Source organism: Mus caroli, unplaced genomic scaffold, assembly GCF_978045245.1.
Source record: "Mus caroli unplaced genomic scaffold, Mus_caroli_1 scaffold_15, whole genome shotgun sequence".
Taxonomy (NCBI): domain Eukaryota; kingdom Metazoa; phylum Chordata; class Mammalia; order Rodentia; family Muridae; genus Mus; species Mus caroli.
This window is the reverse complement of record NW_028227270.1, coordinates 98,991,974-99,019,602: the sequence shown is the minus strand read 5'-3', so window position 1 is coordinate 99,019,602 and position 27,629 is coordinate 98,991,974. Positions and strand designations below refer to the sequence as shown.

The 27,629-nt window shown below is 43.1% G+C and overlaps 5 protein-coding genes and 4 non-coding genes across 9 annotated transcripts; 4 read left to right on the top strand and 5 right to left on the bottom strand.

Annotated features, from left to right (window-relative positions):
* The first annotated feature begins 2,029 nt into the window (after window positions 1-2,029).
* On the top strand, window positions 2,030-2,102 carry Trnav-cac (transfer RNA valine (anticodon CAC)). The gene has a single exon. It is a non-coding gene; the product is annotated as a tRNA-Val (tRNA).
* A 3,232-nt stretch (window positions 2,103-5,334) lies between these two features.
* Window positions 5,335-5,408, top strand: Trnai-aau (transfer RNA isoleucine (anticodon AAU)). Its single transcript has one exon. It is a non-coding gene; the product is annotated as a tRNA-Ile (tRNA).
* Window positions 5,409-6,182: 774 nt separating this feature from the next.
* Trnat-agu (transfer RNA threonine (anticodon AGU)) lies at window positions 6,183-6,256 on the bottom strand. Its single transcript has one exon. It is a non-coding gene; the product is annotated as a tRNA-Thr (tRNA).
* A 5,837-nt stretch (window positions 6,257-12,093) lies between these two features.
* LOC147001055 (histone H2A type 1-H) lies at window positions 12,094-12,543 on the bottom strand. Its single transcript, XM_085830791.1, has one exon. It carries the CDS (start codon window positions 12,512-12,514, stop codon window positions 12,128-12,130), a length of 387 nt encoding a protein of 128 aa, XP_085686917.1. The 5' UTR covers window positions 12,515-12,543; the 3' UTR covers window positions 12,094-12,127.
* Window positions 12,544-12,817: 274 nt separating this feature from the next.
* Window positions 12,818-13,261, top strand: LOC147001054 (histone H2B type 1-K). Its single transcript, XM_085830792.1, has one exon. It carries the CDS (start codon window positions 12,852-12,854, stop codon window positions 13,230-13,232), a length of 381 nt encoding a protein of 126 aa, XP_085686918.1. The 5' UTR covers window positions 12,818-12,851; the 3' UTR covers window positions 13,233-13,261.
* A 4,529-nt stretch (window positions 13,262-17,790) lies between these two features.
* On the bottom strand, window positions 17,791-18,359 carry H4c9 (H4 clustered histone 9). The gene has a single exon (XM_021180064.3). It carries the CDS (start codon window positions 18,332-18,334, stop codon window positions 18,023-18,025), a length of 312 nt encoding a protein of 103 aa, XP_021035723.1. The 5' UTR covers window positions 18,335-18,359; the 3' UTR covers window positions 17,791-18,022.
* Window positions 18,360-19,514: 1,155 nt separating this feature from the next.
* Window positions 19,515-19,965, bottom strand: LOC110307887 (histone H2A type 1-B). Its single transcript, XM_021180139.3, has one exon. The coding sequence runs from the start codon at window positions 19,940-19,942 to the stop codon at window positions 19,550-19,552; it is 393 nt and encodes a 130-aa protein (XP_021035798.1). The 5' UTR covers window positions 19,943-19,965; the 3' UTR covers window positions 19,515-19,549.
* Window positions 19,966-20,227: 262 nt separating this feature from the next.
* LOC147001053 (histone H2B type 1-C/E/F/G/I) lies at window positions 20,228-20,663 on the top strand. Its single transcript, XM_085830790.1, has one exon. The coding sequence runs from the start codon at window positions 20,242-20,244 to the stop codon at window positions 20,620-20,622; it is 381 nt and encodes a 126-aa protein (XP_085686916.1). The 5' UTR covers window positions 20,228-20,241; the 3' UTR covers window positions 20,623-20,663.
* Window positions 20,664-27,527: 6,864 nt separating this feature from the next.
* On the bottom strand, window positions 27,528-27,609 carry Trnas-gcu (transfer RNA serine (anticodon GCU)). The gene has a single exon. It is a non-coding gene; the product is annotated as a tRNA-Ser (tRNA).
* Window positions 27,610-27,629: the final 20 nt, after the last annotated feature.

Here is a 27,629-nt window from a genome sequence, read left to right as displayed (position 1 = left end):
TCTAAGTATTTTGCTCTACAGAGATATTTCATTATGTTGAGTTGTTCTAACTGTGGCTCAGGCACAAGCAGGACTCTTAGAACCATTCCCATTCCCTTTGAGCTGTAGCACTGAATCAGCTGAGTTTGATCCAGTGCAATGTTTATAACCCTTCTCCATTGATCCCACTCCCTTAAAGTCCGTTCTCTTTCAGACTTGTCAGATTTCCACTAGCACACATTAACAAATTTAGCCTGGCATGGTGGCTTAAATCTCAGTAGCTATGAGGCTGAGGGAAGGAGAAGAGAATTGGCACAAGACCAGCCAAGACAATGTAAGGCCCTATGTATGTATGTATACATGTGTGTGTGTATGTATATATGTATGTCTGTATGTATGTCTGTATGTATGATGACTAAAATGACACAGTTCTTCTGGTATGTATCACACCTCTTCAAAGATCACACTTTGCCTTTACCTTCAATGGTCAGTGACACATCCTGGCCTATCAGAAGAGCCTCAATGGGCAGCACCAGCCAGCTGCTACTGGATCTCACTAGGAGTCAAAAGCTGGAACCAGAGAATCATTTCAGAAAATGTGGTTCACAGAGGTCATGGTTCCCACCTCCAATCTTACTTTATTACAGATAAAAGTCCTAAACTTCATCAATACTCCAACCCAGACCAGCATCTGTCATCTACCAAAGTCCCCCGTTTTACCTATTATCCCCAGCCTGTGGGGGAGAAGAAATGTCTTTGTTCACTCTCCACTAGAAGACTCATGACTTGGGCTTGTAAAAGAGAGAACAGATAGACAAGAGAAATGTTATTAGTATTTATAAAGCAAGATTTAAGTTGGGCAGTGATGGTGCATGCCTTTGATCTCAGCACTTGGGAGGCAGAGGCAGGCAGATATATGATTTCAAGGCCTGTATGGTCTACAGTGTGAGGTCTGGGGCAGTCAGGGATATACAGAGAAATGTCTTGAAAAACCAAAAACCAACCAATCAGACAAAACCCCTAAAAACAAGAACAAAAAAAATTCCACCAAGATTGATATGGTCTTGGATAGGGGTACACAAGTGTAATACCATTACCAAAACAAGTACGAAAGGAAGGGAGGAAGGAAGGAAGGAAGGAAGGAAGGAAGGAAGGGAGGAAGGGAGGAAGAAATAAAGATGGAAAGAAGGAAAGAAAGAAAGGAAGAAAGAAAGAAGGAAAGAAAGAAAGAAAGAAAGAAAGAAAGAAAGAAAGAAAAAGACTTTAAGGATTGCAGTCCCCCAAAACCAGGCAAACCATGCCACCTCAGGTTTGATGAAGACCGGCTGATTATTTGATATGATGAATATATGGTCATAAGAATATATGGTCAGATGATAATAAACTGGGGTAGGCACTTAACCAAGGTTTGTACAGATTGTTTTCTGTGTTCTTGAGTCCTGCTTTGAATAATAAAACAAAAACATGACACTATCATGATTTTACGAAGGCCTCATAAGAAGACACCTGTTTCTTTGAGGGCAAAGACCATGCCTTTCTGTATTTAAATTCTGTTGTAGATGCCGGCATTCTTTCAAGGTTTCGTTAGTGTCTCCGAGTTTTCCAGAAAACTGGCACAAGTGAGTGTGTCGCCTGCAAAGGAAATAATGCTTATATTTGCAAGCAGTGCAGAGGGCCTCTGACCCTCTCCTGGGCTCAGAGTGTGCACTTCAGATTTCCTAAGAGTTATTTTCTGTCACCAAGAAGGAGCATACCGGTGCGTTGAACGTAGGGAAGTTTGCTATGCAGAGAGCGTGTCGAGTCTGGAAATGCCCTTCGGCAGATGTGTTCTTAGCTTTGCTTGCACGCTCGGAGTTTGCAGAAATGGATAGCTGGATAGAGAGCCTTTGATTGCTTATTATTTATAAACATAGAAGAGCGAGAGAATCCTACTGCCTATTAAAGGTGAACATTTTTCGACTGGCCCATAATAAAAACCCAAACCTACGGTAGCAGGAAGCTCTCTCTCTTATACATGGGTGTGACCACCAGGAAGGCCTGCCACAGTGTTGTTTCCGTAGTGTAGTGGTTATCACGTTCGCCTCACACGCGAAAGGTCCCCGGTTCGAAACCGGGCGGAAACAGTGACGCTTTCCTTTTTTGTTTTTGTTTTGTTTTTTCCCCAGGGAAAACCCTGAGTCAAATTTTGTTTAGATAATGAAAATACACTCCCCAATGGCCGGGTCCTCTGAGACTTGCTCTCCATCTGGTTCAGCACGTTGCTCTCTACAGCTGAAGAAGAGTCTGCCGGCGATTCTCTGTGGCGATGGTTTTGCAACTGGACAAAGTAGAAGCGTTAAGGCGTGTGGGAGTTGGGAGGTGGATGAGAGGTCTTGGAGTGTAGGTGGGGCAGAATACCAGGCCCAAAGTAGTAACACAATCACACAGCACCAAATACAAATTACAGAATCTTAAAGGTACTAGTTTTTTAACGTTAAAAAAATGCATTTATTTGAAATTATTCTATTTGGTAATCAGTTACATAAATGCTATCTTTTAACCCAAACAGGACTACTAGTATAAAAGTGACATAGTAATTAATATAGAACTAATTGAACATAGGAGGATATAGAACATTTCAATATTCCTGTCTTCTGATTAAGAATTAATTAATTAATTAATTTTTAGGCAGACTCTTACTATGTAGCCTTGAATGACCTAGAACTCACTATGTAGACCAGGCCGGCTTGGTACTCACAGTCATCCAACTGCCTCTGCCTCTGGAATATTAGGATTAAAGATGTAAATCTTCATACTTCAGAATTTTTGCTTTTCTTTTCCTTCCTTTTTCTCTCAATCTCTCTCTCTCTCTCTCTCTCTCTCTCTCTCTCTCTCAGAGATATTTCGCATTGTAGCTTGGGATCCCCTGGAACTTCCTATTTAGCCCAGTCCATCCTCAAATACAAAGAAATTCTCTGCTTCAGCCTTCTGAGTGCTGGAACTCAGGTGGGAATCACCGTGACCTGCTAAAAAATCATTCTGATTTTATTAAAATTTTGTAGATTATATTATTCTTAAGATACTCAGTGCTTGATCTAAAAAAAATGCTAACATGGACAACAGAACAGTTAACCTGGTTACTGTATTAAATACAAGAAATACTGACATTTGTCTCATGATGCACTAAAAACTTTTTTTTTTTTTTTTACCAGCTGTTTCCTTTTCTCATAATAATTTCCCTTAAGTTGTGTTCAGGCATTAAGACAAGTTTCCTTTTCTTTTTTTTCAGTGCTGGGAACCTCAGCCTTGCCCATGTTAGGAAGCATCCACCTTGGGAGATACATCCTCAGCCCCACGGCGAGCACAATCTGCCCCTCCCTTCCCAAGCCTGTACCATCCTGACTCGTGGCTAAGACTCATATCCTAAGTGTTGTGACCTTGTCTAAAACCTGTCTGCCGAACGAAACCGTGAACCAGCAGTGCTTGCTAATTTTATGTATCATCTCAACAGCACTGTGGTGTTCAGATACTTGGTCAAGCATCCTATTAGATGCTTCTGCTTGGGTGGTTTTGTGGATGGGGCGCATTTAAATTGGTGGACCGTTAGTATGTGCGACTGGGCATCACATAAACAACAGCAGATGTGAATAATGAGGGGGATCCGGGCAACAGGGTCCTTTCAGCAACTTTCTTTACACTGAAATGAAACGATTGGTTGAGTCTATAGCCTTTCAGAAGATTATATATATATATATATATATATATATATATATATATACCCTTCATCAGAATTTGGACTCGACAAATCTTGATTAAAATAATATTGAATGACAGTGTTAAAACCCTGGTGAGAAAGACAATTCAGGGCCATCACGACAGGTACAGGGGCCTTGCAAAAGTGTCTGATCTGAGGGAGCTTGAGCTCTACTCTCTCTATAGCTATAGCCAGTGGGAATGCAGTTAGGAGCAGTATCAGGTTAATGGGGCTAATGGACAGAGCTTGGGCTTAGGGGACAGAGTATGGGGCTAGTGGATAGTGAGGGTATTTCACACTAGACTGGCTTCCTATACACCTTGACAAGCCAGGAGAGCCAAAATTGTGCAGGGGAGGGTGGGAAATAAAGAACTCTATACGATAGTGACGTAATCACCTTTAGGAAATCCACATTTTCTCTTGCTGAATTGACTTTGTACACTTTACTGGAAATGAATTTTAATAAGGAAATAAACAGATGGGCCAGGAAATGGTTTCAGGAGTTTGGTTACAGTGTGACCAAGGAATCTTTGCCAACCTCCACAACCAGTTCCTTAAAACAAAAGTCTTTCTGGGCACGTGCACATTTCATTGTTCTGCTTCTCTGGAAAACTCGAGCCAAATCACTATAATTTTAAATAATTTAGCTCTTGAAAAATACCCACAGTGAGTAGCCGTGTCAACAGCATCTGTGATAACCATGAAGCAAGACAAGAAGTTCAAGGTATTGTTTGGCCACATTGCCAGTTCGAGACCAGCCTAGGACAGAGGAGACTTAAAAAAAAAAAAAAAAAAAAAAAAATCAAAGCCAAAACCAGAACAAAGCTAAAAATTTAAAGCCAACAAAACTCCTCAAACTCCAACAACAAAAACTCCAAACTACCCAACCAAACAAATAAAAACAAAAAGTTTACACGTTTCATCTGGGAGGTAGGTGAGAAAACAACAGTCCCTTAGGATCTCCAGTTAATATGATTAAAATACCTTTATCCCTCTGCGTAGTAAAGTATAAAATTGAAAATTTTATATTCACACAGTTTGTTGAATGAGTACCATCTGACAGTAAAGTCGCAGAATCCGTCTGAGAAGTGCCGCTCACCAAAGTCACGGTGAATCTGAGGCAGGTGCTGGGCCCTTTCTCAAGCTTTTGCAGAAGACAGACGATGTCCATTGCCTGTGACCTGGGTTGTTGGCTTTCTCGGATGGCTTGCGTATGGGCAGTGGCCAGAGCAAATATCACACTACTTGGGCGCCACCGTGCGTCCTCGTGAGGTACTGCGCCTATCGGCTGTTTTCTGCTCCATGAGTTTGAAGACCTGGGCGCAACCGTGAAAGTGCCGCGCCCGGCCACGAGACCCCGCGCCGGGCGGGGAAGCGAGCGATCCCCGGGCTCCGACGCGCAAGCTCGCGGAGGTTTTCCAGATCGGGATTCGCAGATTGAGAAATCCCATTTCCCGTGGGGAAGCAGAGTTATGTTCATTCAGGATCCAAGGGTGGCTGATTTTCCTTTTTATTTGTTTATGGTTTAAAAAACAGCAACAAAAATTCCCACAGTTTGGAAAAGCAAAGACAGTAGTTACGTACCATGAAGTACACATAACATGAGCAGCCTCCCACGAGCTGGCCGGTTAGCTCAGTTGGTTAGAGCGTGGTGCTAATAACGCCAAGGTCGCGGGTTCGATCCCCGTACGGGCCAGTAGTAACTTTTTTTCTTCCATTTGGTAACTATGTCGCGTCTTTTAGCTGTTGCTGGAAATATTTTTTTCCATTTACTGACTATGTCACATCATTTAACTGTTGTCTTCAGCCAAATCGGAACTATCCTTCCCCTTATGCTAAAATGCAGCCCAGAATACTCACACATAGGGACTTTTTTGATTAGGCTTTGAGGTAGCTACTGGCATATAATAAGTGACCAAGTCTCTGAGGAAACCTCAAAAACAAAACTGTAGGCAAAAACCACTTAGTATGTATTTATATCTTCAAACAAGAAAGAAAGACCTGACGTAATTTCATAAGAGTGAAGACAATAAGTTTAGTGTGGATGGAGGCTCATGCTCTGGGGAGTGACCCCAGGGGATCAGAATCCAGAAAGAATGAGCGACCTAGTTTTTCTGTGGCACACAAAATAATAAAGACAATCCGGATTCCTCAGGATTCTTAAGACACAGAATGGGCAGGGTATAAGTTTCAGCATAACTATTTCCTTGCTATCAAAAGTAGAAATGAATCCTACTCCAAACCAAATGGCGTGGCTTATTAATTCTTTATTAGGCATTGCTAGTCAAAGTCACCATTGACTGAAAATGCTCGCTGGCACAGGCTAAGGGATTTCAGCCTGAATTTTCATGACAGAACCTGAAATATGGATGAGAACAACTCAGTACAGAGTGTGGCCATCTGTACGTGCGTGGAAACATTCTCAACACATTTAGAGATGGTGAATTATTCAAAGTACGAAAACAATCAGAGGCCCTGCTGGGATTCGAACCCAGGATCTCCTGTTTACTAGACAGGCGCTTTGACCAGCTAAGCCACAAGGCCCCTTTTCAGGCCCTGCTCAATTCTATGGTATATATAAGACTTATGTGAAATACAGCATTTTCCCATGTTTACCCGAGTTTGCACCAAAGAAAATATTTGTACTGTTTCCAACTTCATAGAAAAATATAAATTTTAGCATTTAAGAACAATTTCTTTCTTTCTTTCTTTCTCTCTTTTTAATTTTTTTTTTAGTATAGAATAGAGTTTATTCAGGGCATGGGGAGGGGAGTCAAGAGGGTAGTAGAGGCAGAGAGAGAGAGAGAGAGAGAGAGAGAGGGGCTATGAACACTTGGAGAGAGAGGGGGGAAGGGAATAGAGAAAGAGTGGGAGCAAGAAGGCAAGAGCAAGAAAAAGAAGTATTTTTCTTTTTTTATTTTTTAAGAAGTATTTTCTGAAATGTAAAGTTTAAAATTGATTTCAAATCGAAAGGTCTGAAGATTTTATTTCATGGTTAACTTTCGCCCCCTAGCGGAAAGATTGGATATTCAGTACATTTTGACAATTTCTTCATTTTCTTTTGTTCATGAAAGTTGTAAAACAATGAACAAAACAATAAAAATCTATTTCATTACAGAGTCTGCATTTTACTAGGAGATTAAAAGGCAAGTTTTAAAAAGCTAGCTACCAGCTTTTTTTTTGGTTTGACCCAGCCAAACAAAAGCAAATAAAGCAAAAACCCTTAAACAAGCAGCAGGAGATATCAGAAATGATCTCCTGCTAGTCTGCCAACTATTGTACCTGAGAAAACTCATCGCTCCATTCCATCTGCTCACTTGCTTGCTCTCTCTCTCTCTCTCTTTCTCTTTCTTTCTTTCTTTCTTTCTTTCTTTCTTTCTTTCTGTCTTTCTTTCTTCTTTGAGATAGGGTTTCAATGTGTAGCCGTCACTAGCCTATGTAGTCAAGCTAGCCTCAGATTCAGAGAGTTAGGACTAAAGGTGTGGGCCACTTTGACATCGAGGTTCGATGAGGACTTTTGTAGGTGATTTCAGCAGTGTTCTTCCACTTGCTCTGTTCTGACATCTCTATGGTCCCCCAGATGCACCACAGTCTTCAAAGATATTCTAGCCCTGCCCAAAGGTCTCTGTGCTGATGTCGGAAGCTCTCTACACCTCCCACAGTCTTGTTTGGTGCTTTGCCCCATGATGGTAAAAGACTCTTTCTCTGTCGTCTGGTTTAAATGGAGGATATGGAGAAACAGAGAAATGAGGTGCAATGTGAAGACACCTTCGGAATGCCATCAGCGTGTCTAACTCGGACATGGTGATGGGACATCAGAGCAGACACGGACTTCTCATTGCAGGATGTCAACTGACATGGATGTCTGTCTATTGGATGCATCTATTGGATGTAGAAAGGCAAGGCAGCTTAGCATGGAAGTACAGCCCCATCAATGTGACAAGCCGGATGGCATCCCCTTTGTCCCCACATTCTGCTGTCATCTTCCTTCCTTCCTTCCTTCCTTCCTTCCTTCCTTCCTTCCTTCCTTCCTTTCTTTCTTGTTCTTTTTATTTCAAGACAGGATTTCTCTATGTAACAGCTGATGGCTGTCTTGGAAGTTGATTTGTAGACCAGGCTGTCGTGGAACTCAGAGATCAGCTTACTTCTGCCTCTTGAGTGCTGGGTCAACATGTGCACTCAGAGTATGGGTGTTTTTTTGTTTTTATATTAAGAACCATTGGCATCTCCTTGTGTACACCTAAATCATTTCTGACCGCATCACAAAATCCCCACCATGGGTGCTGGCCATGCCTTGCTCAACGCCCGTACCAGGGGTGAAGCTAAAGTGTGTTTCCACGGTCTCCCTGCTCCCTCTGTGCTCCTGCGCAGGTATCTTACTGTGATATTAGAAACAGGTTGGCTAATTTACCCAGTTCGTTTTCAAGCAGATTCCTTTCCCTACCAGGACTTTGTACCGTTCATTCCTATCATCTCTTAAAGTCAGCCATCTACTTTGAGATGTTTAGAGCTATGTATAATGTGTATAGTGACAAATAGTGCATAGACTGAAAAAACTCATTAATAAAAACTTATATATACATTTTTATTTAAAAATATATTTCAAAGGATTTTATTTGTCTGCTTATATGTTAGACACTCGAGTTGTATTTCTTTTCTGTCGTGCTGGGGACTACTAGACTCAGGGTCTCATGCATGCAAGGCAAGGACCATGCTCCCAGTCATTTGGTTTATGTCTTAGGTTTTATTGCTGTGAAGAGATACTACGGCCATGGCAACTCTTATAAAGGAAAATATTTAATTGGGGCTGGCTTACATTTTAGAAGTTTAGCCCATTGTCATCATGGCAGGAAGCATGGCAGCATGCAGGCCAACCTAGTGCTGGAGAAAGAGCAGAGAGTTCTATATCTTGATCCTAAGGGAGCAAAAGAACATTGCCACACTAGTCCTGCCTTGATTCCTCAAAGCCCACCCCCAGTGACACACTTCCTACAACAAGGCCACACCTCCTCACAGTGGAACTCCCTATGGGCCAAGCATTCCATTATAAGTCTATGGGGGGGGGGGGGCATTCCTAGTCTAACTACTGCAGCTTGCATCTTACAAGGAAGTTTTCCTATTGTCTGTCTATGTCCTTTGTGCGGGTGACACGTTTTCAGGATGAGGCACAGGAGGCGTGTTTACGTGTTCTGGTCCAGTGGATCTCAGATTTGGTTAGATTTTCTGCTTGCTAAGACTCTGCTGACCTTGTCAGCAAGCAATGACCTGAACATCAGATCCCTCCTTGGCTTTTCTTAGTTGTTGAACCTGTGGTGTTACTGTGGCAGGGTGAAAGGTTCCTCTGTCCTGTCTCAGGGGACACAGCACCATCATTGGTTTCTGCCCTCTTCCCTAGAAAAGCACCCAAACCTGATCTTGAAACTCAGGGACCAAGTGCCCCACCTGACAGCACGCTCTTGGCTCTTGTTAAACTGCTTGCTTGTTTCTCCCCCAAGCAGGATGTAGTTTTTTTTTGTGTTGTCTTTAAAAATCCCTGGGCTATGCATTCAGGGATGCTCTGTGAACAGTGTTTTTCTCCAGGCAGTTGCTGGCTGGCTTCATACAGAATCTCAATTTGAACTTTGGTCATGCTGAGTGGTTACACCTCTGTGGTTACATCTCTGAGTGGTTACACCATAACTAACTCCATATAAAAAGACTTTAAAAAGACTTTTTTTTTTTCTATTGTGAGGTTTAAAAAATGTTATCTTCAAAAAAGAATGACTAGGTTTTAGCTTTTAGGATATTGAGTCATATAGATAAATGCCTTAGGTTCTTTTTATATTAAAAAGAAAACCAGCATCATAGATTTTTCTCTTTTTACTTCAATACTTGGGATTGCACCCAGGGCTTTATTCCTGGTAGGTAAGTTTTTAGGACAATAAAAAAAAAAAAAAAAGGTTAAATACTAACAAGATCCATTGTGGGACAAGTGACAGTCACATTCATAGTGACTTTTTAGAGACCTAAAGCCTATTAGGTAACAGTTATCTCGTAGATGTATTTCCATACTTTACCATCTAACCTAAGTGCATACTTTGTTCTATCATATCGTTGAACACAGACATGCCCCTGTGGAAGGAGGATCAACTAGACCTTATGTCCTATCTAGTGCCTTTCCAAAACTGCTAAACATGTTAGTCATACAGTTTACATAAACACACACACACACACACACACACACACACACACACACACTAACTCACTCACAGGACTGGTCCTTTCAGGTCTGGTGGGACTAACTTACTAAATCACTCTCGTATATTCTGATACTGTCAGTCACCGACATGCTACTCTCAGAAATTCTTCTCTAAGCTCAGAGTCCTCTTTCCTCAAGTCCATAAATGTACAGATTTCCTTTGTTTCATGGGCTGTTGTTGGATCTCCCTTTCCAGCTTCTCTCTTTGTAAGTGGCTGGCGTTACTGAACTTCTCAGCAGTGACACACCAGGTCACACCAACTGCTTACAATTTTGTAGCCTCTCAGATCAATAGTACTGAACTTGGAATCATTATTCCAACACATTAATTAGGCTCTATTTTTTTTTTTAAAGATTTATTTATTTTTATTATATGTAAGTGCACTGTAGCTGTCTTAAGACACTCCAGAAGAGGGCGTCAGATCTCATTACAGATGGTTGTGAGCCACCATGTGGTTGCTGGGATTTGAACTTCGGACCTTCGGAAGAGCAGTCGGGTGCTCTTACCTACTGAGCCATTTCACCAGCCCTAGGCTCTATTTTTAAAAATGAACCGCGGAGCACACATATTCTTTACACTGTTCATTCAACAGGTTTTGTAAGTTTTATTCTTGGGTCAAATTGAGGACTTTATCCCCTTCGTTACCAGACAGGCTCCTACCCCCGAGTTTCTGCTCCTTTGAGCAGTAAGATTTGTGAAAACATTATGGGGATTAAAAAAGAAAAAAGAAAAAAGAAGTCACTTAAAATTGATCGTTTACTTCAGGCTAGCAGGTGGGCATGTGCCACACACCTTAGTTGAGTCAGTTTGACATAGCGAAAGCTGGGAAGCTGACAGATGAAGCAATGGGTTTCAAAGAAACTTTCTTTCTAGGGTCTGGCATTTTTCTCCCATTATCCTTATAAACCATAATATCCATTCTCCACTCCCCGAATTAGCCTAGTGTATAGATTCACGTGCACTCTATTTAGAATTACCTTAATGTAATGCCTTTTAAGATTGTATTCTAACATAGCTAGAGCCTTTTCCCAGTGTTCTTAGATTCCAGATAGCAGCAAAGAGTTTAACCTATTCAGTAACTAATTTAGCTCTACCATAAAACAATTAAGCACTAGCCATACATTCAGTTGTCTACAGAAAGAGTCTAAAATTCTCACTGAGATAAAAATTCTTATTACAGACTACATTCCATGCCAAGGGCAAATTAATATACTATACTGAATAATGGGAATTCTCCAAACATAGATAAGAATTAACAAGGCCTAAGAATTCCAAGGTTCATGACACTACTTTATTCCTGAAGCCAGGCAAGAGTTTATACCCCCCTAGCCCAATTAACGCTAAAGTGTGAATCCGAAGCAGGCAGTTAATATCTAAAGCAAACATAGTTCTTTTGAAGTCACTCCTCTTGCATCTGGAGGGATACTTATCTCTAACCTAAACATTTATCTGGTTCCTGCAAATTCTTTTTGTAGTCACTCCTCTTGCACCTGGATAACTTCAATGTACCGTATCTGTTGTTTTACAATTTATGATATTCGCTGTAATATAACTAGTCTAAGCTCGACCAGAAAATTACATTCAGATTCAACACCTCTCGTGTGTGTTTCTGTCACCCCGTCCTAAAACTTTGCCCACCTACTCTAGAGAACCATTTTACGCAGGCACGGGACCCAGAGGGTGTGCGGCAGGCATGCACACACATACGTGAACACTTACACATCAGTTAAGCAGCATTAAGGCCTGTAAAGTCTTCTAACATGTTCTGCTGCAAAGTGGAAACAAAAAATGTAAAATCTCATCTGTTGAAGGTTAACTAGATCTGCTGTCTATGCCAGCTTGGAAAGGTCAAAGTCCCAGTATCCAAGGCAGAAGCAGACAGGCTTGTCCTACAGTGGCTTTTAATGAGATTTTGTCGGAAAAAACAAATACTTGATGAAAAAAAAGACCAAGAAAGCAGTTTCTCAAGACCCAAATATTCCTAGAAGGGCAAAAACTTGAATGCTTAAGTCCCATGCCGACAGAACACATTTACACTGGACTGCAGCTTACTCACCACGTGGTTGCAATTAATACTATCACTTCACAAAGGAGATCTTAGATTGCATGTACCAGCTTCTTTCTGGACTTTGTGAGTGGCTCTGAAAAGAGCCTTTGGGAGATATTGAAACCTGCTTCACTTGGCCTTGTGGTGGCTCTCGGTCTTCTTGGGCAGCAGCACGGCCTGGATGTTGGGCAGGACGCCGCCCTGCGCGATGGTCACGCGGCCCAGCAGCTTGTTGAGCTCCTCGTCGTTGCGGATGGCCAGCTGCAGGTGGCGCGGGATGATGCGCGTCTTCTTGTTGTCGCGGGCCGCGTTGCCCGCCAGCTCCAGGATCTCGGCCGTCAGGTACTCCAGCACGGCCGCCAGGTACACCGGGGCGCCGGCGCCCACGCGCTCCGAGTAGTTGCCCTTGCGGAGCAGCCGGTGCACGCGGCCCACGGGGAACTGCAGGCCGGCCCGGGAGGAGCGGGTCTTGGCCTTGGCGCGAGCCTTGCCACCCTGTTTGCCGCGTCCAGACATAATGTACAACTAACAACTACCTTGGTAGGTGCTAGCTAAACAGCAGAAACAAAGGGAAACTCTGTAGATTTTTATAGTCAAGCCAGGGCGCGAGAAAGGACGCCCGTCATTGGTTAGCATTGTGAGTTCAAGTTAACCAATGGAAACGAGGTTTTGGGAGTTCTGTATTTTTATTGGGTAAAATCAGGCTCAGCCTTTTCTCTGAGTGACCACTACCAAGACAAGAGCACTTCACTTTATTTGCATACGAAGTTCTAGATAAAGAGTACCGGTGCTCTTCTGTCTGCTTGTCCTGTTCAGTCTTCTGCTTTGTTTTCTGCTTGTCCATTTCTACGCCATGCCTGAGCCCGCGAAGTCCGCTCCCGCCCCGAAGAAGGGCTCCAAGAAGGCCGTGACCAAGGCCCAGAAGAAGGACGGCAAGAAGCGCAAGCGCAGCCGCAAGGAGAGCTACTCGGTGTACGTGTACAAGGTGCTGAAGCAAGTGCACCCCGACACCGGCATCTCCTCCAAGGCCATGGGCATCATGAACTCGTTCGTCAACGACATCTTCGAGCGCATCGCGAGCGAGGCGTCCCGCCTGGCGCATTACAACAAGCGCTCGACCATCACGTCCCGGGAGATCCAGACGGCCGTGCGCCTGCTGCTGCCCGGGGAGCTGGCCAAGCACGCCGTGTCGGAGGGCACCAAGGCCGTCACCAAGTACACCAGCGCCAAGTAAACGTCTCAATAGGGTTGACGTCTAGCACCAAAGGCTCTTTTAAGAGCCACTAAACCACCAGTATTAGAGCTGCGAACATGAATTCACCTTCGAGTCGGGCTCTTAGAACTTGTACAGCGAGATTCCTGTGGCAGGTGTATGTAGTGTTAGATGCACTACAGAGTTGCTTGTCTCGGTCAGGGTCTCGGTTATTGTATTCTGGCGTAAGTTGTTCAAAATCTGAGGCCAGGGCTGAGGATGTAAATTCAGCTGGGAGAGTGCTTTGCATACCTGAAGCTCTGAGCTTAGTCCCCATTGCTGTATAAGTTTGGATGAGGTGGAACGCGTCTATAATGCTTGTGTTCTGGTAAGTAGAAGTAGGATCAGGATTTCAAGATCGTGATCCTGTGTTAGAAATCCTGGCTAGGTTAGCTTACAAGATCCGGTCTCATGTTACAAAAAGTTAAATGGAGGCTTGTTAGGCTAAACCAGACCAAACCAACGATTTAAACCTGGCGGTGGTTGTGCCTGCTTTTATTTGATCCCAGCACTCTGAAGGCAAAGCCAGGTGGATGCCTGTTCGAGGCCGGTCTGGTCTACCGAGTGAGTTTGAACACCCAGGGCTGCACAGTGAAACCCTGGGGTGTGGCGTGGAGGCAGAGGGGACCTATGGGGGACAATTTTCTAAAACGTAAACATTTTTGCCTCTTGCCTGTCTAAGCTTTGAGGATACAGATACTGAGCATACAGAATGGATTGCTTTCTCCTGGAGGTGATTTTACAGGTGAGCAAGGTCAGACTGGAATAAATTTTATCAAGCAAAACAAGTTTTCTATCTATCCAAGTCTTTATTAGAAATTTGCCTGTTAGGCTAATATTCTTAAAATATATAAGATGACTTTAATCACTTCTTGAGTGCTTATCAACATGCCAAGCATATGAACCCATTAAAAAAATTTTTTTTTGTTGTTTTTGTTTTGTTTTTTCGAGGCAGGGTTCCTCTGTGTAGTCCTGGACCAGGCTGGCCTCCAACTCAGAAATCCTCTGCCTCCCAAGTGCTGGGATTAAATGCGTGTGCCACCACCGCCCAGCCCATTTAATCTTTACACAAATCTGAGGTAATATTTACTATTTTATTTTAGTTTTTTAAAATGCTGGAAGCAATCTAGAGGGATATAAAGAAAACTATTTTCAAAGCAAAGAGCAAGGGTGGAGGTAATTGGAGAAGGTATCTATCACAAGTAAATGGAGGGATGGTGTAAAGTGAGCTGTCTAGAGTTTGCCAACAAGTCCAATTTTCTCTGTTCTGCCCCTTCACTCTTAACCACAGCAGTCTTTATAACACTTGGGTAGATATCAGGTAGCTGATGGGGGGAAATCACTAGTGCAGTATGCTGCCTATTTCAATTTCATGAGATGCTTAAGAGAAATAATGCTTGCATGTTTCTTCAGTTAGTATTGTAGTTTTCTACTATCCAGGGTTTTGTTTGTTTTTGAGACAGGCTCTAGCTATGGAGCCCTGGCTGATTTGGGATTCATTATGTAACAACCCTGGCCTCCTGCCTCAGCGTGAGATTCTGGATTATCAACCTGTGCCACCTATCCAGTATCTGATAAATAGGACTTTTCCCCCCTGTTTTTGAATGATGATAGATTCAACCTTCAGGTTTATTTTATTAGTCTTGGATTAAGCTTTTTCAACTCCCAAACTCTCAGTAGGATGCTGATGTTATTATCTCTAGATTAGTAAGCCAGTTTTCAAAAACTATATCATTTTGACTTTACAAAGTTTATTTTTTTCTTCTCTGAAATTCTTAAAATTCACTGATTTAATAGAAAACCTGGGTGGAAGTAAGGCCTTAGCTTTCATTGCAATGGCCATTTCTCTCCTTTCAGGTGGATCTCACTTTGTTCCTATGGAGAGAACAGAATTAACAGCTGTGATGAATCAGAGGTAAGATCAGTGCTCATTAACAGCAAAATTAATGCACAAAGCTTAAATAATTTGGTTAAAATTATGAAGGGCAGGACAAGATTCCAGTACAAGGTTCCAGGACAGATTCCCTTCTTTTCCTTTTACCTGTCTGTCATTTCCTCCATCCTCAGCCACATATTCTTGTTTCACTTAACTTTGGATAAAGCAAGATTTTAATTGTATACTTATATTTGAATTATTAAAAGTTTAATTTGCTACATTAATGCCCCTTAAAAGAATTAATTTTGGGTGGTGGTGGCATATTACTTTAATCCCAGCACTTGGGAGAGAGTTGTAGGTGGGTCTTTAGGCCAGCCTGGTCTTCAGAGTGAGTTCCAGGACAGCCAGGGCTACACAGAGAAACCCTGTCTCTGAAAATCAAAAACCAAAACCCCCAAAACACCACCACCAATAAAGAATTTGATTTTGTACTGAGGAGTTTATGTCCTAGGACAGTTGTTGCTTTGCTCCTGTTTCCTCAGGTGACATTTAAGACAGTGTTTCAGTCTCCCTTCTGAGGAAAAAGTGTCACTATTAGGGAATGGTGACAGTCTATAGAGTTTCTGAAGCTGTTTGGAATCTTGTTCCTAAGGGAACTCTGTTACTTTTGTCTTTTTTTTTTTTTTTTTTTGGTTTTTCGAGACAGGGTTTTTCTGTATAGCCCTGGCTGTCCTGGAACTCACTTTGTAGACCAGGCTGGCCTCGAACTCAGAAATCCGCCTGCCTCTGCCTCCCGAGTGCTGGGATTAAAGGCGTGTGCCACCACGCCCGGCTTACTTTTGTCTTAGATGATGAGATTATAGGGTGGGTCTGGAGGAGTCTCAACTGGGATTACAATCTGATGAAATGAAGTAGTATACTCCATGGTTGGACACAGGGTTATAGGTTAGGACACCCCATCCCCTGACCCCTACTGCTGCCCTTTTAAAACAAACAAACAAACAAACAAACAAACAAAGAACAAACTGTAAATGAAGTTTCTAGGAGATTTCGTAGAAAACTGCAAATTTTGTAGCTGAAATGGGAGAAAGGTCTTCAGCAAAATTTCCTAGGTTGAAATTCTCATCTGGGGAAGGTTTCAGTTCAGAGTGAGATCTTTTGACACTCCCATGTCCCTATACTTTTCTATTTCTCTGTCCTGCTTCAATGTGAGATATGAATAGAACAGAGACTTTTATCTCTGTTTTATGAATGTTAAGTAGGGAAAAATTAAGTTTGCTCATTCTCAGGATTTTCTATGAATTAATTATTCCTATATTTGCATCTAAAAGCACAAATCTAGTTCGTTACTCTAAATTCACTGCTCATATAGTTTCCAGTTACTTAGCAGGCACATTTTTAACAAGGCAAAAAAAGAAATGACAGTAATTTTTTTTCTTTTCCTGAGACAGGGTTTCTCTGTGCAGCTCTGGCTGTCCTGGAACTCACTCTGTAAACTCAAACTCAGAAATCTGCCTGCCTCTGCCTCCCAAGTGCTGGGATTAAAGGTGTGTGCCAACACTGCCCGGCGACAGTAATTTTAATGTTCCATATGATCCACTATATAAAGAATGTTTTCAGTATGTAAACCGTTTAAGTAGACCTTGCACTTTTTTCAATTGTTTGAGATAAAGTGTCTATATTATACTTATAGTACATCAAGTTTCTTGATCTGTATTTTGATTAATTTGTTTTGTATTGTTTGGGACAGTCTCAGACTTCGATACTGACTGACCTTGGAGTTACAGATGTCTGCTCGCCTCTACTTCTTAAGCACTGGGATTAAAGGTGCAAGCCCAGTGTGATCTGTTTTTGAGCTCTTACATTTAAGAGTTCTCCGATGAAATTCAGATTATGTAACTAAATTGTTATTGAACACAATATTAATCAGTTGATTGAATCTAGCACTTAAGTGAAAACTAATGAAAATAAAGCACAATTAAGCATTTGCTTTTTTAGTCACATGCCACATTGTCTTTGTTGTTAAAAGCCACACAAGCCAGGTGTGGTGGTACACACCTTTAATCCCTTAGGAGGCCTACCTACTTAGAGAGAGTTCCAGCACAGCCAAGGTAAACAAAACAAAAACAAAGACTATTATTTGTCATTTAAAGAGCAGAGGTCACTTCAAAACATTAGGGCAGGATTCAAATTCTTCTGAAATAAGCAACTAAAGGAGTGGTCAGTGAAATGGGCTCGAACAGGAAAAATGGGGTAGGCAATGATAACGTTTTTTTTTTAACAAATATACATAAAGGATACACATGCCTCAGGTAAACTACTCACAACCCTGAAGGACTGGGAAAACAATTTCAACTGGCTCAGTGTTTGCCAATTGTTCCAAATTCTCCATTCTAAAACTACTACCATTACTAGCTTGAGATTAATAAACATAGTAGTCTATGGTAGTGGTCAAATTCCCTGTAACCCCCAACTACTCTTTCTCAAGACAGGAGTTTCTCAGTGTATTCTCCTGGCTGTTTTAAGAATTCTCTGTATAGACCAGCTCAGTGTGTACCTACTGGAACTAAACGCGCGCACACCGCCTTTGTCATCCCAACTATGGACTGAATAAGGATGTCATTTCAGATGAGCTCTTTCCATTGGTTAGCATGGTATACTTTTAATGTAAAACAATCTCCACACAGCCCAATCCGGCCAAACATTAGTGAGTTCATACACTATTTTCATCCCCTGCGAAAATTAACCTTCTGTTCCAAGCAGAAGGCTGTATATGGAATTCCCCTAAAAGTCAGCAATTAGTTCTACAGAATAACACTGAAAAGCAGCCTAGCTCTTCTGTTGATTTTGTGGTGGCCCTAAAAAGGGCCTTTAAGTAACAATGGAAATGAGCAGCTTAGCCGCCGAAGCCGTAGAGGGTGCGGCCCTGGCGCTTGAGCGCGTAGACCACGTCCATGGCGGTGACGGTCTTGCGCTTGGCGTGCTCCGTGTAGGTGACGGCGTCGCGGATCACGTTCTCCAGGAACACCTTCAGCACACCGCGGGTCTCCTCGTAGATGAGGCCGGAGATGCGCTTCACTCCTCCGCGCCGGGCCAGGCGGCGGATGGCGGGCTTGGTGATGCCTTGGATGTTGTCGCGGAGAACCTTGCGGTGGCGCTTAGCGCCGCCTTTACCGAGACCTTTCCCGCCCTTGCCACGACCAGACATGATGAAGAAGAGGCTGTACTGCTCTAAGAAGAAACAGACGGCCTTCTGGAGAAGGCGCGTCCCTCTTATAGGGAACTTGCGGACCGGAGTGAAAACAGAAACGTCAGGCGGAAGTGCCTGCGGCCGGGGGAGGGGCGCTCAGCATCGCAGGAGCCTAGCGGCTCATTCAGGTCATATAACGAGTCTCTTCCACAGTTTAATGTGGCACATTCTTAAACAAGGAAAAACAGACAGTATAGGATGTAAGTGGAAAAGAAGCAGATCTCGTCATTCTCCCTTTATTTGCGGTTACTTGGAATATCTTTTAATGAATCAATAAGATAGCGAAAAAAATCACTAATGGAATCACACAGCTTAAAAAAAAACTATAGTGTTTTAGTACGGGAACCATTTAAATGTTATTTCTGTTGTTCTCATTTATCTTGTGACAGTCGCCTTACTGTATTTAATGTGATAGCTTTGTAGAACAGGCTGGTCTCGAACTTCGAGATCCACCGGGATCTGTCTCTCCAATGCTAGGAATAAAGGCTTGTTAGGATTAAACACATGGTTCAATACTTAAGTCACACAGGTCCTGAAATAATTTTAGCACAGGAAAACTAAACAAAATTATGTATTTAAGGTAACAAAAGATTATAAATTCTGGAGGAACTCCAGTTAGAAGTCTCAAAGAAACCAGACTTTACTGTGTATTTACCTGAGGTTTATAATATTAAAACTACACGAGAGGTAGGGGATGGCTCTACAGGACACAAGGGAAGAAAGTGACTCTACTTGCTGAGATGGACGTAACTAACCCTCTCCTTTAAGAAACCTAAGGCCTAATCCTACGATCACTTAGTGAATTAATAGTGAACCTCTAGGGACAGGCCGCCCAAACCAGTGGCAAAGATGTGGTGGCCTAGTTTTCTTTGTGCACTGTAGATGCTGACTCATGAACTATAGACGGCCACAAAATGTTTTCATTCTAATTCCATTCCATTCCATTCCATTCAGTGCCAGGGTTTGGTATTTGAAAGCCACAAGACACAAGTTACTAGTGACAAACTGGAGTTTAGCCTAACTTGCTAAAAAGGAAACCTATGGTACTATGCCTTTGTGAGTCTGTTCAATTCCTTTACCAGAAGCTAAGTGCTAAGCCCTTGTTAGGAAAGGTTAGGTGGCTCTGAAAAGAGCCTTTGTTTGCGATCAACAGTGTTTTTTGTAGAAAGAGTTTCATTTCCCCTTGGCCTTGTGGTGGCTCTCGGTCTTCTTGGGCAGCAGCACGGCCTGGATGTTGGGCAGGACGCCGCCCTGCGCGATGGTCACGCGGCCCAGCAGCTTGTTGAGCTCCTCGTCGTTGCGGATGGCCAGCTGCAGGTGGCGCGGGATGATGCGCGTCTTCTTGTTGTCGCGGGCCGCGTTGCCCGCCAGCTCCAGGATCTCGGCCGTCAGGTACTCCAGCACGGCCGCCAGGTACACCGGGGCGCCGGCGCCCACGCGCTCCGAGTAGTTGCCCTTGCGGAGCAGCCGGTGCACGCGGCCCACGGGGAACTGCAGGCCGGCCCGGGAGGAGCGGGTCTTGGCCTTGGCGCGAGCCTTGCCGCCCTGTTTGCCGCGTCCAGACATGGTAGAAAGTAAACAGCCTCTGACAACTGTACCTTTGCAAAGAGCAAGAGCTTGGTCCTTATAGTTTTCCCTGGGCGCGAAAAGGAACGTTCGGGATTGGCTGCGTTCTTTTCATCTAGACCAATGGGAAGCGTTTATAGCAACAAGCATTTTGGTTGGGCAAAAGCTTATATGACGTCATCAAACAATTACCCAATCATCATTTTGCTTTCCTAAGCTTCATTTGAATAAGGCCTCTTTAAAAGGGAAGAGCCGAACAGCTTCTATGGTATAGCTCTGGATAGAGGTGCTACTTCATCATGCCTGAGCCAGCCAAGTCCGCTCCCGCCCCGAAGAAAGGCTCCAAGAAGGCCGTGACCAAGGCCCAGAAGAAGGACGGCAAGAAGCGCAAGCGCAGCCGCAAGGAGAGCTACTCGGTGTACGTGTACAAGGTGCTGAAGCAAGTGCACCCCGACACCGGCATCTCCTCCAAGGCCATGGGCATCATGAACTCGTTCGTGAACGACATCTTCGAGCGCATCGCAGGCGAGGCGTCCCGCCTGGCGCATTACAACAAGCGCTCGACCATCACGTCCCGGGAGATCCAGACGGCCGTGCGCCTGCTGCTGCCCGGGGAGCTGGCCAAGCACGCGGTGTCCGAGGGCACCAAGGCCGTCACCAAGTACACCAGCTCCAAGTGAGCGCTCCAGGCTGACATCAAATCCAAAGGCTCTTTTCAGAGCCACGCACAATTTTTAAAGAGAGCTGCTACATTAGTCTACTGCTAACATGTTTTGGGCGTTCTACCACAGCCAGGTTGGTATCTGAATACTGGGATACAGGGTAGTTGGAGTAGAACCCGAGGGCGGAGTGACTTTTCCTAATTTTTTTTTTTTAATCCTTTGGTAGTTAGGTTACCCCTGAACCATGAAACAAAGTAATATTCTATTGCTGAGAGGGATAGGCCGGTACTATCCATAAACTGAACAGGAAGTGCAATGAATTTTCAGATGCTATTTAGGATTTCATGTAACTCAACTACTGAGTGTCTTTAGACTCCTAAATGTTACATAACTGCTCAATGTTCTAGGTTAAGTCCAGCAGTGTAGCCCCAAATCTTGTAGCTCAGTGTCTGGGTATCACAAAAAGAGGAGAGCTAAAAGGAACTGTTGGCCCCAGGGAAGAGTTGTCAGACCTGGATTTTTACATTTAGTTGAGAAGATATGTCTCCATCTTGTGGCCATTTAGGATAACACAGTTTGGATTAGCTAGGGTCTAACTGCATATGTAAGAGTCTTCCCAGCAGACTCTAATGTCCCATGTCCCTTACCTACTTGGTGAGGGAATATATAAGTCATTTAGGGTTTTCAATTTCTATACTAAACTCTAGTCAGACTTCCAGGTTAGGCACAACCTTGGTTAAAAAAAAGACTTGAACAAATAATGACTTCCTATCTATGAGTTCAAGGCGCTATCCCCAGGATAACCTTAACACCTTCAAATGACATCTTGGGGAAACTCAACCAAAGGTGGAGTCAGTCTCTCAACCTATCTGTGAGTTTAGGGCTCCTGTCTTTCAGGTGGACAACTTAGGCATGTACCCATGTACAACATGTAAAGACAAGCATCAGGGCTCTTAGCCTGCTTTATGGATTAAAATGACTGTGATTAAAGCTGTTTCTAATGTGGTTCTGCCTGTTGCTTTTCTCATTAGCTTCTTGGAAGGAACCCCTTTCTATTTATGAATAATGTGACCAAAATATGCTAGTAGTTTATTAGTATACCAATTACCTGATCTTGGAAGGGACCCTACAGCATGGCTGCTGCATCTTCTTTGAAGAAAAGCCTGATTCTTCTCTTTGAGAGGAAGGACAGACAGTGGTTCCTGTGTTTGGGATCACTGTGGGGTGGGCACATAGTTATTCTCTTTTGTAATTGGGACCTTCACTCTGTCTGGAAGGACTTCTGAGTCCTGACCACAGAAACTCATCTTAAGAACAATGTCTTCTTTGACATTTTGTCATCTAAGTGCCCCACTGATAACACAGTTTTTATCCCAAGATCTGGAATTTGGCATACTGTTCTTTCCTCGTCCATTTGCTTCTGGCTCAACTTATCCACTCTTTCCGTTAGAAGTTAGATACCTTGGGAGTTGGATTTGGTGGATGCCATATTTTGAAATGGAGGTAGAACATTTTGATCACTTAAGTTCTCTAGGTTCTAGAGCAGTGTCGGCACTATGTATTCGAGCTAGCTAGTTTTATGTCAACTTAGAAGCTAGAGTCAACGGAGAGGAGGGGGCCTCCAATGAGAGAGAATATGCTTCCATAAGAGTGGGCTGTAGGCAAGCCTGTAGGATATTTTTTTAACCAGTGACCGATGTGGGAGGACTGAGCTCATTTGTGGGTGGGGCCTGGGGTCTAGAAGAAAGCAGGCTGAGCAAACCACAGGAAGTAAGCCAGTAAGCAGCAACAGTCCATGGCCTCTGCAACAGCTCCTGCCTCCGGGATCCTGGCCTGTTTGATTTTCTCTCCTGAGTTCCTTCAATGATGTGAAAGTGTAAGCCAAATAAAACTTTTCCTCCACAACTTGCTTTATCATAGCAATAATAACCCCCAACGAAGGCAATAGAATCTGGATAAGTTAGTGAAGTACCAAGAATTGTGACCTGAAGACACCGGGAGAGAAGGTAGGTGGTACACGGGGATCTCTTGGACTCCCCACGACTCATTGTGTTGATTCTCTCACTTTTACTTCCACAGTGGCAGCCAGCTATGAAGTGCTGAGTCCAGGGCAGAAGCAAGAGAGATGAGTGTCACTTGTACCCACACGAGATGCTTGGAGCACATCACTGATTAGAGCTGAGCCACTCCTTTTACTGTGAAAGGATGACAACGTCCGGTGTAATTATGTAAAGAATCAAACTGTGACAATGACATTGGCGATGAGAGTAAAACATGAAAGAAATCCACCATTGGTCTCAAGCACTGCAAGCATAGTAGCATATTTGGTTTGGAAAAGATCCTTTGACACTAGAAACTCCAATAGTCTCTGTGCAGAAGAGGATTTCTGAAGGACACGGATAGCAGTGAATTAATTGCCCAAGGCCACATGATTACAGAGTTTCTTATCTTTGTGTACGTGCGTGTTGCTTTGTTTGGTTTTTGTTTCTGAGACATGTTCTCATGTAATCCATGTTGGCTTCTAACACATTAAGTAGCTGATGCTAGCTTTGAGTTTTTCCTCCGAGTACTCAGGTTCAAGGCATGCACCACCCTGGCTGGCTGGGAGAAAGATTTTTCAAGCCACTTAAGTAGCTCCAAATTCTTCATGTTAGCCCCAGTTTCATGTTATGCCCAACTGTATTCAACAACCAAGATTTTTTGGGGGACCTGAATTCAATTAAATATTCAGTACCTTCTAGAGGCTGTTTTTACAAGAAGTCTTATCAGACACTTGGACAAATTGTTTTTGGTAGGATTAGAACTACGTGGGGACACACATTCTAATTCCACTAAGACAGCCTCTCTTGCTGACCCAACAGTCCTCCTGAGGCACCAACACAGGGGCAACAGTGCCAATCGACGTAGGAAATAAGCCATTCTGTTTCTTAAACTCCTGTGACATGGCCAGTTGCCAGTGTTGAAGGAGGTGACTGGTAGTTTGTGTGGTGGTGATAATTATAGTCTCAAGGTGATTTAATTTGCCCTATAATATTTCATTTAAGACATACAAACACAGTAAAGAAATATTAATATGCACACATTTGAAGTGTTGGGCACATCAAAAATAAGACTAGAAAACAAATGACAATATTTCTGGAAAATATTTCTCTTATTTAAAATGAAAAGGTTTTGTTACAAATCTCTTCATCAATATTCCAAGGGCCCGAGGATGTATCTCAGTTGTATAGTGCTTTCCTAGTTTAAACAAAGCCCTAGGTTTGACCCGCTGCAATCCAGACACAAGCTGAGGTGGCACACATTTGTAATTCCAGCATTTGGGAGGTGAAGACATGAGAACCAGGAAATCATGGTTCCATTTCATTATTTAATGTTCAAGGCTAGCCTTGGCTATATGAGATATTCTATGTAGTCAAAAAAGGTTGTAATCCCCCCCCCCCCCAGCTCATCTTATGAAATCAAAACAATACATTTTGTAACTCTTGAGGAAATGGAGAATTCTCAAGTGTGAAGACTGCTTCTGTTGCTGGTCTTCAAGCAGTGGGTTGTAACTCCTTTGGGAGTCGAACAACCCTTTGGTAGGGGTAGTCTATTAGATAGCCTGCATATCAGATATTAACATTGCCACTCATAACAGTAGCAAAATTACAGTTATAAAGTAGCAGTAAATATAATTTTATGGCTAAGGGTCACCACAACATGGGGAGCGGTCTCACAGTATTAGAGTAAGGCAAAACAAACTGAAGCCATTTTGAATAAATCTTCCATTATAGATAGGGGTCGACTGAATCCTCGTTGGAAAGTTGAAACATAAATGCTAGGCAAGTCTTTCCCTGCCAAAGTTGAATAAATCAACCAGGGACAACAGGATAAGTGAAGCACAAAGGAATGTCCCCAGGAAAGTCCCCTATTCCTGAGTCCTGATTGGTGAAAAAAATGTGACTGTAACTTTGCACAGATGTTTGTCATTTTTGACCACAACATTCTGTAACATTCTCGTTCCAGGAGTGGAATTGGAAGTGGGGTGGGAGGTGTCTCAGTTCAGCTCCCAAGTCAGTTCTGTGGCTCTGATCCATTGATAGTGGCTTGATTACAATAAACCTTTCTGCATTGCCCTGGTGTTTGAGTTGTGTTGGATCTAAGTGGACCCCGCAACATGAGGAAGGTTGAGACCCTAGCCCCTTGTGTAATCTCACAAATTAGGATTAGACAGCCTTAAGTACTTCCAAGGAATAAAATGCACTGGACATGATAGCCAGAGCCAGGCTGACAGGCTGCAAACAGGCAGTTTGGGAGACTAGGCCTACATTTCTGTTTCCCAGGACCAAGAACGTGGATCCAGGAACCTGTGGCCAGCCAGCCACAGCTTTGGACAGCCAATCCGAGTACACTACATCATCTGGCCTGGAGCAAGGATTAGGTAGCCAGAATGAGTAAGGAACCATCCTGGGAAGTCTCCAGAGCCCTAACCAATCAGACCCTTATAGACAGAGCTGATCAATCAAGGTAAAAGGGAACACACCCCTCCCTGGAATTCCCCTGACAGTAAAAGCTGGGCCTTTGAGTCCACGGGGGGCGGGGGGGTCTCCATTCTTAAATGAGGAGATCCCTGCATGCAGGAATTTCTGCTTTTTGCTGTTGTAAACTATTTGAGTCTAGGGTATCATTCTTTGTCAAATCATGGACCCTTACAGCCTGTTACTCCTTAAGTTAGGTCATGAGTGAAAGTGATTTTTGAACCTGTTTCTGTGTCTTACAGCTTGCTTGCTCTTATAAAGCAAGTCACTACATTGTAAGCTGCCCGCATAGAACTCAAATGACCTTCAGTGGAGGTGGCCCCCAGACCACAGCTATCTAGAATACCTAACATCCTGTCAAAAACCAGGTCAGCGATTATGACCAAGCCAATCCTTCTGTACTCCAGCCACAGCACAGCTAACACTTCTGCTGGTGTCACATGAGCTTTGTGAGGGAAGCTGAGGCAGGAAGGGTCCAGCTCGCTTACCCTGTTTTTAGCATTCTGGTCCTCAGAAATTGGAAGATAATAAATATTTTAAACTGTGAGGTTTTAGTTATATAAATTATGGAGATGGGTAAGCATTAATGTTAAGAGTGAAAAATTGGTGATAAGAAAATGTAAAGAGGTGGGTGTGGTGCACGCGCCTTTAATGCCAGCACTGAGGAGGCAGAGGCAGGCAAATCTCTGACTTGAGGTCAGCCTGGTCTACAGAGTTCCAGGGCAGCAGAGTGAAACCCTGTCTCAAAAAACAAAAAAGAAACAAACTGGGAAAAACAAACAAACAAAACAAAACAAAACAAAACAAAACAAAAAAAACCCTGCAAAGAAATGATGAAAGTTTAAGTTGGGTTTGTGGCTAGCTTGGAGGAGGCTCTGGATGCCTTTGTGACGGTTATGCAGATGCTTGCCTTGAGATTACTTAATCTTTGTGAACTGTTTGGCCTGTGAGGTGTTTTAAACCCAAAACTTAAAAAGAAAAGTCTGCCAATGTGTGGTTGCACTCACCTTTAAGCTGGAGGCAGAGTCAAGCCCAAGGCCAAGTTGGTCTACCACAGTGCGTTCCAGGGCTGCAGGGGCTATGTAGAGAGTTCCAGTCCCAAACAACAAACAAACAAACAACAACAACATCTCTAAAAATTAAATATAAGCCTATTGTGTAAAACAGGAATTTCATAAATGCAAAGAAGTAGAAGTTGTTCTGAGATAATTACATGGCTATTTTATATTAGCATACATTTCAGTGCATTTTTTAAAAAAGTTTATGATTATTTAATAATTTTACAGTTAGTTTTCTCAAACAATATGTTTATTTTGAAATTTTCAAACATGCATACAATGTATTTTGATCCCACTCCCCCATCTAAATCTTCTCAGAAACGCCCCCCCCCCCCATACATGTGCCTTTCATCTTCATGATTTAAAAAATCTTTTTTTTTTTAAATTTCTTTAATTTTTGATCTAATTTGTTCCCCATATACACGTGGTTGTGGGTCATACACTGGGGAATGGGCAACCTAGTGGCCCCTCCCATTCAACAAAATGTGACTCTCCCCAGCAGTCAGTCATCAGCTGGGGCTGCAGCCTCTGTAGCCTCTTTCCCCCTCTGCGCTGGTATTTTTAAGTGCTTTGATCTTGCGCGGATGACCACAGCTGCAGAGCATCCACGCTGTGGCCATTAGGCAGTGTTTCACAGCAGCCCCTCCCCCCACCTTAGCATCTATTCTTACATTCTTTTTCATTGTTCTAACAAGATGTTTCCTCAGCTTGGAGGAAGGGGAGCTAGTAATCCTAAAGACTGGTAAATTGATAGTAAATGAAAGCATAATTAGAAAATGGAATTTGCAAGATGCTAGCTATTCTTAGTAGATTCTCCAAAATATACGTGAAAATACAGCCTATGTTTCATTATGTATAAAGTATATAAGCAGTAATGATTCCAGTCTGGTATGATGGTTCTCGTGTGTGTACACGCTCTGACCTTTCATTTTTCAGTGCTCGTAGTCGTGTTGATTTCTAAAAGAGGGACTGAATAAAATGCCAAAAATGAAACTAAAGTAATACAGTGTGGTAAAGAACGTACTTCAGCTTCACCTGAATCTCTTTCCTTCCCCTTCTTTCTCTTCTCTCTGTTCTCATCTCGATTTTTCAGTTTTTCTTAAGGTGGTCAGGAAGGAATTCACCAGGAGAAAGTGCATTAAAACAATCATCCAGGCACTTCGCTCACAGATGACACCAAGCCAACCACAGTGGTTAAAAGCCAAACAGAGCGTAGTGAGACTTAATATGCTGAAACCACGCTGATAGAAGCAAATGAGAATTGGGCTCATAGTTACATATAAACCTCTGACTAGACTTGAATTTACAATTACGTATAGATCTTCATTCTTAAATAAAAGACCCAGACCGACGAGGATGGGATTCGAACCCACGCGTGCAGAGCACAATGGATTAGCAGTCCATCGCCTTAACCACTCGGCCACCTCGTCAGAACATGCAAGAGGAGCCA

Excerpts from the sequence above, each read along its gene's own strand:
- H4c9 (XM_021180064.3), bottom strand. The coding sequence starts at position 18,334 with ATGTCTGGTCGTGGCAAGGGCGGGAAAGGTCTCGGTAAAGGCGGCGCT.
- LOC147001055 (XM_085830791.1), bottom strand. The coding sequence starts at position 12,514 with ATGTCTGGACGCGGCAAACAGGGTGGCAAGGCTCGCGCCAAGGCCAAG.
- LOC110307887 (XM_021180139.3), bottom strand. The coding sequence starts at position 19,942 with ATGTCTGGACGCGGCAAACAGGGCGGCAAGGCTCGCGCCAAGGCCAAG.
- LOC147001053 (XM_085830790.1), top strand. The coding sequence starts at position 20,242 with ATGCCTGAGCCAGCCAAGTCCGCTCCCGCCCCGAAGAAAGGCTCCAAG.
- LOC147001054 (XM_085830792.1), top strand. The coding sequence starts at position 12,852 with ATGCCTGAGCCCGCGAAGTCCGCTCCCGCCCCGAAGAAGGGCTCCAAG.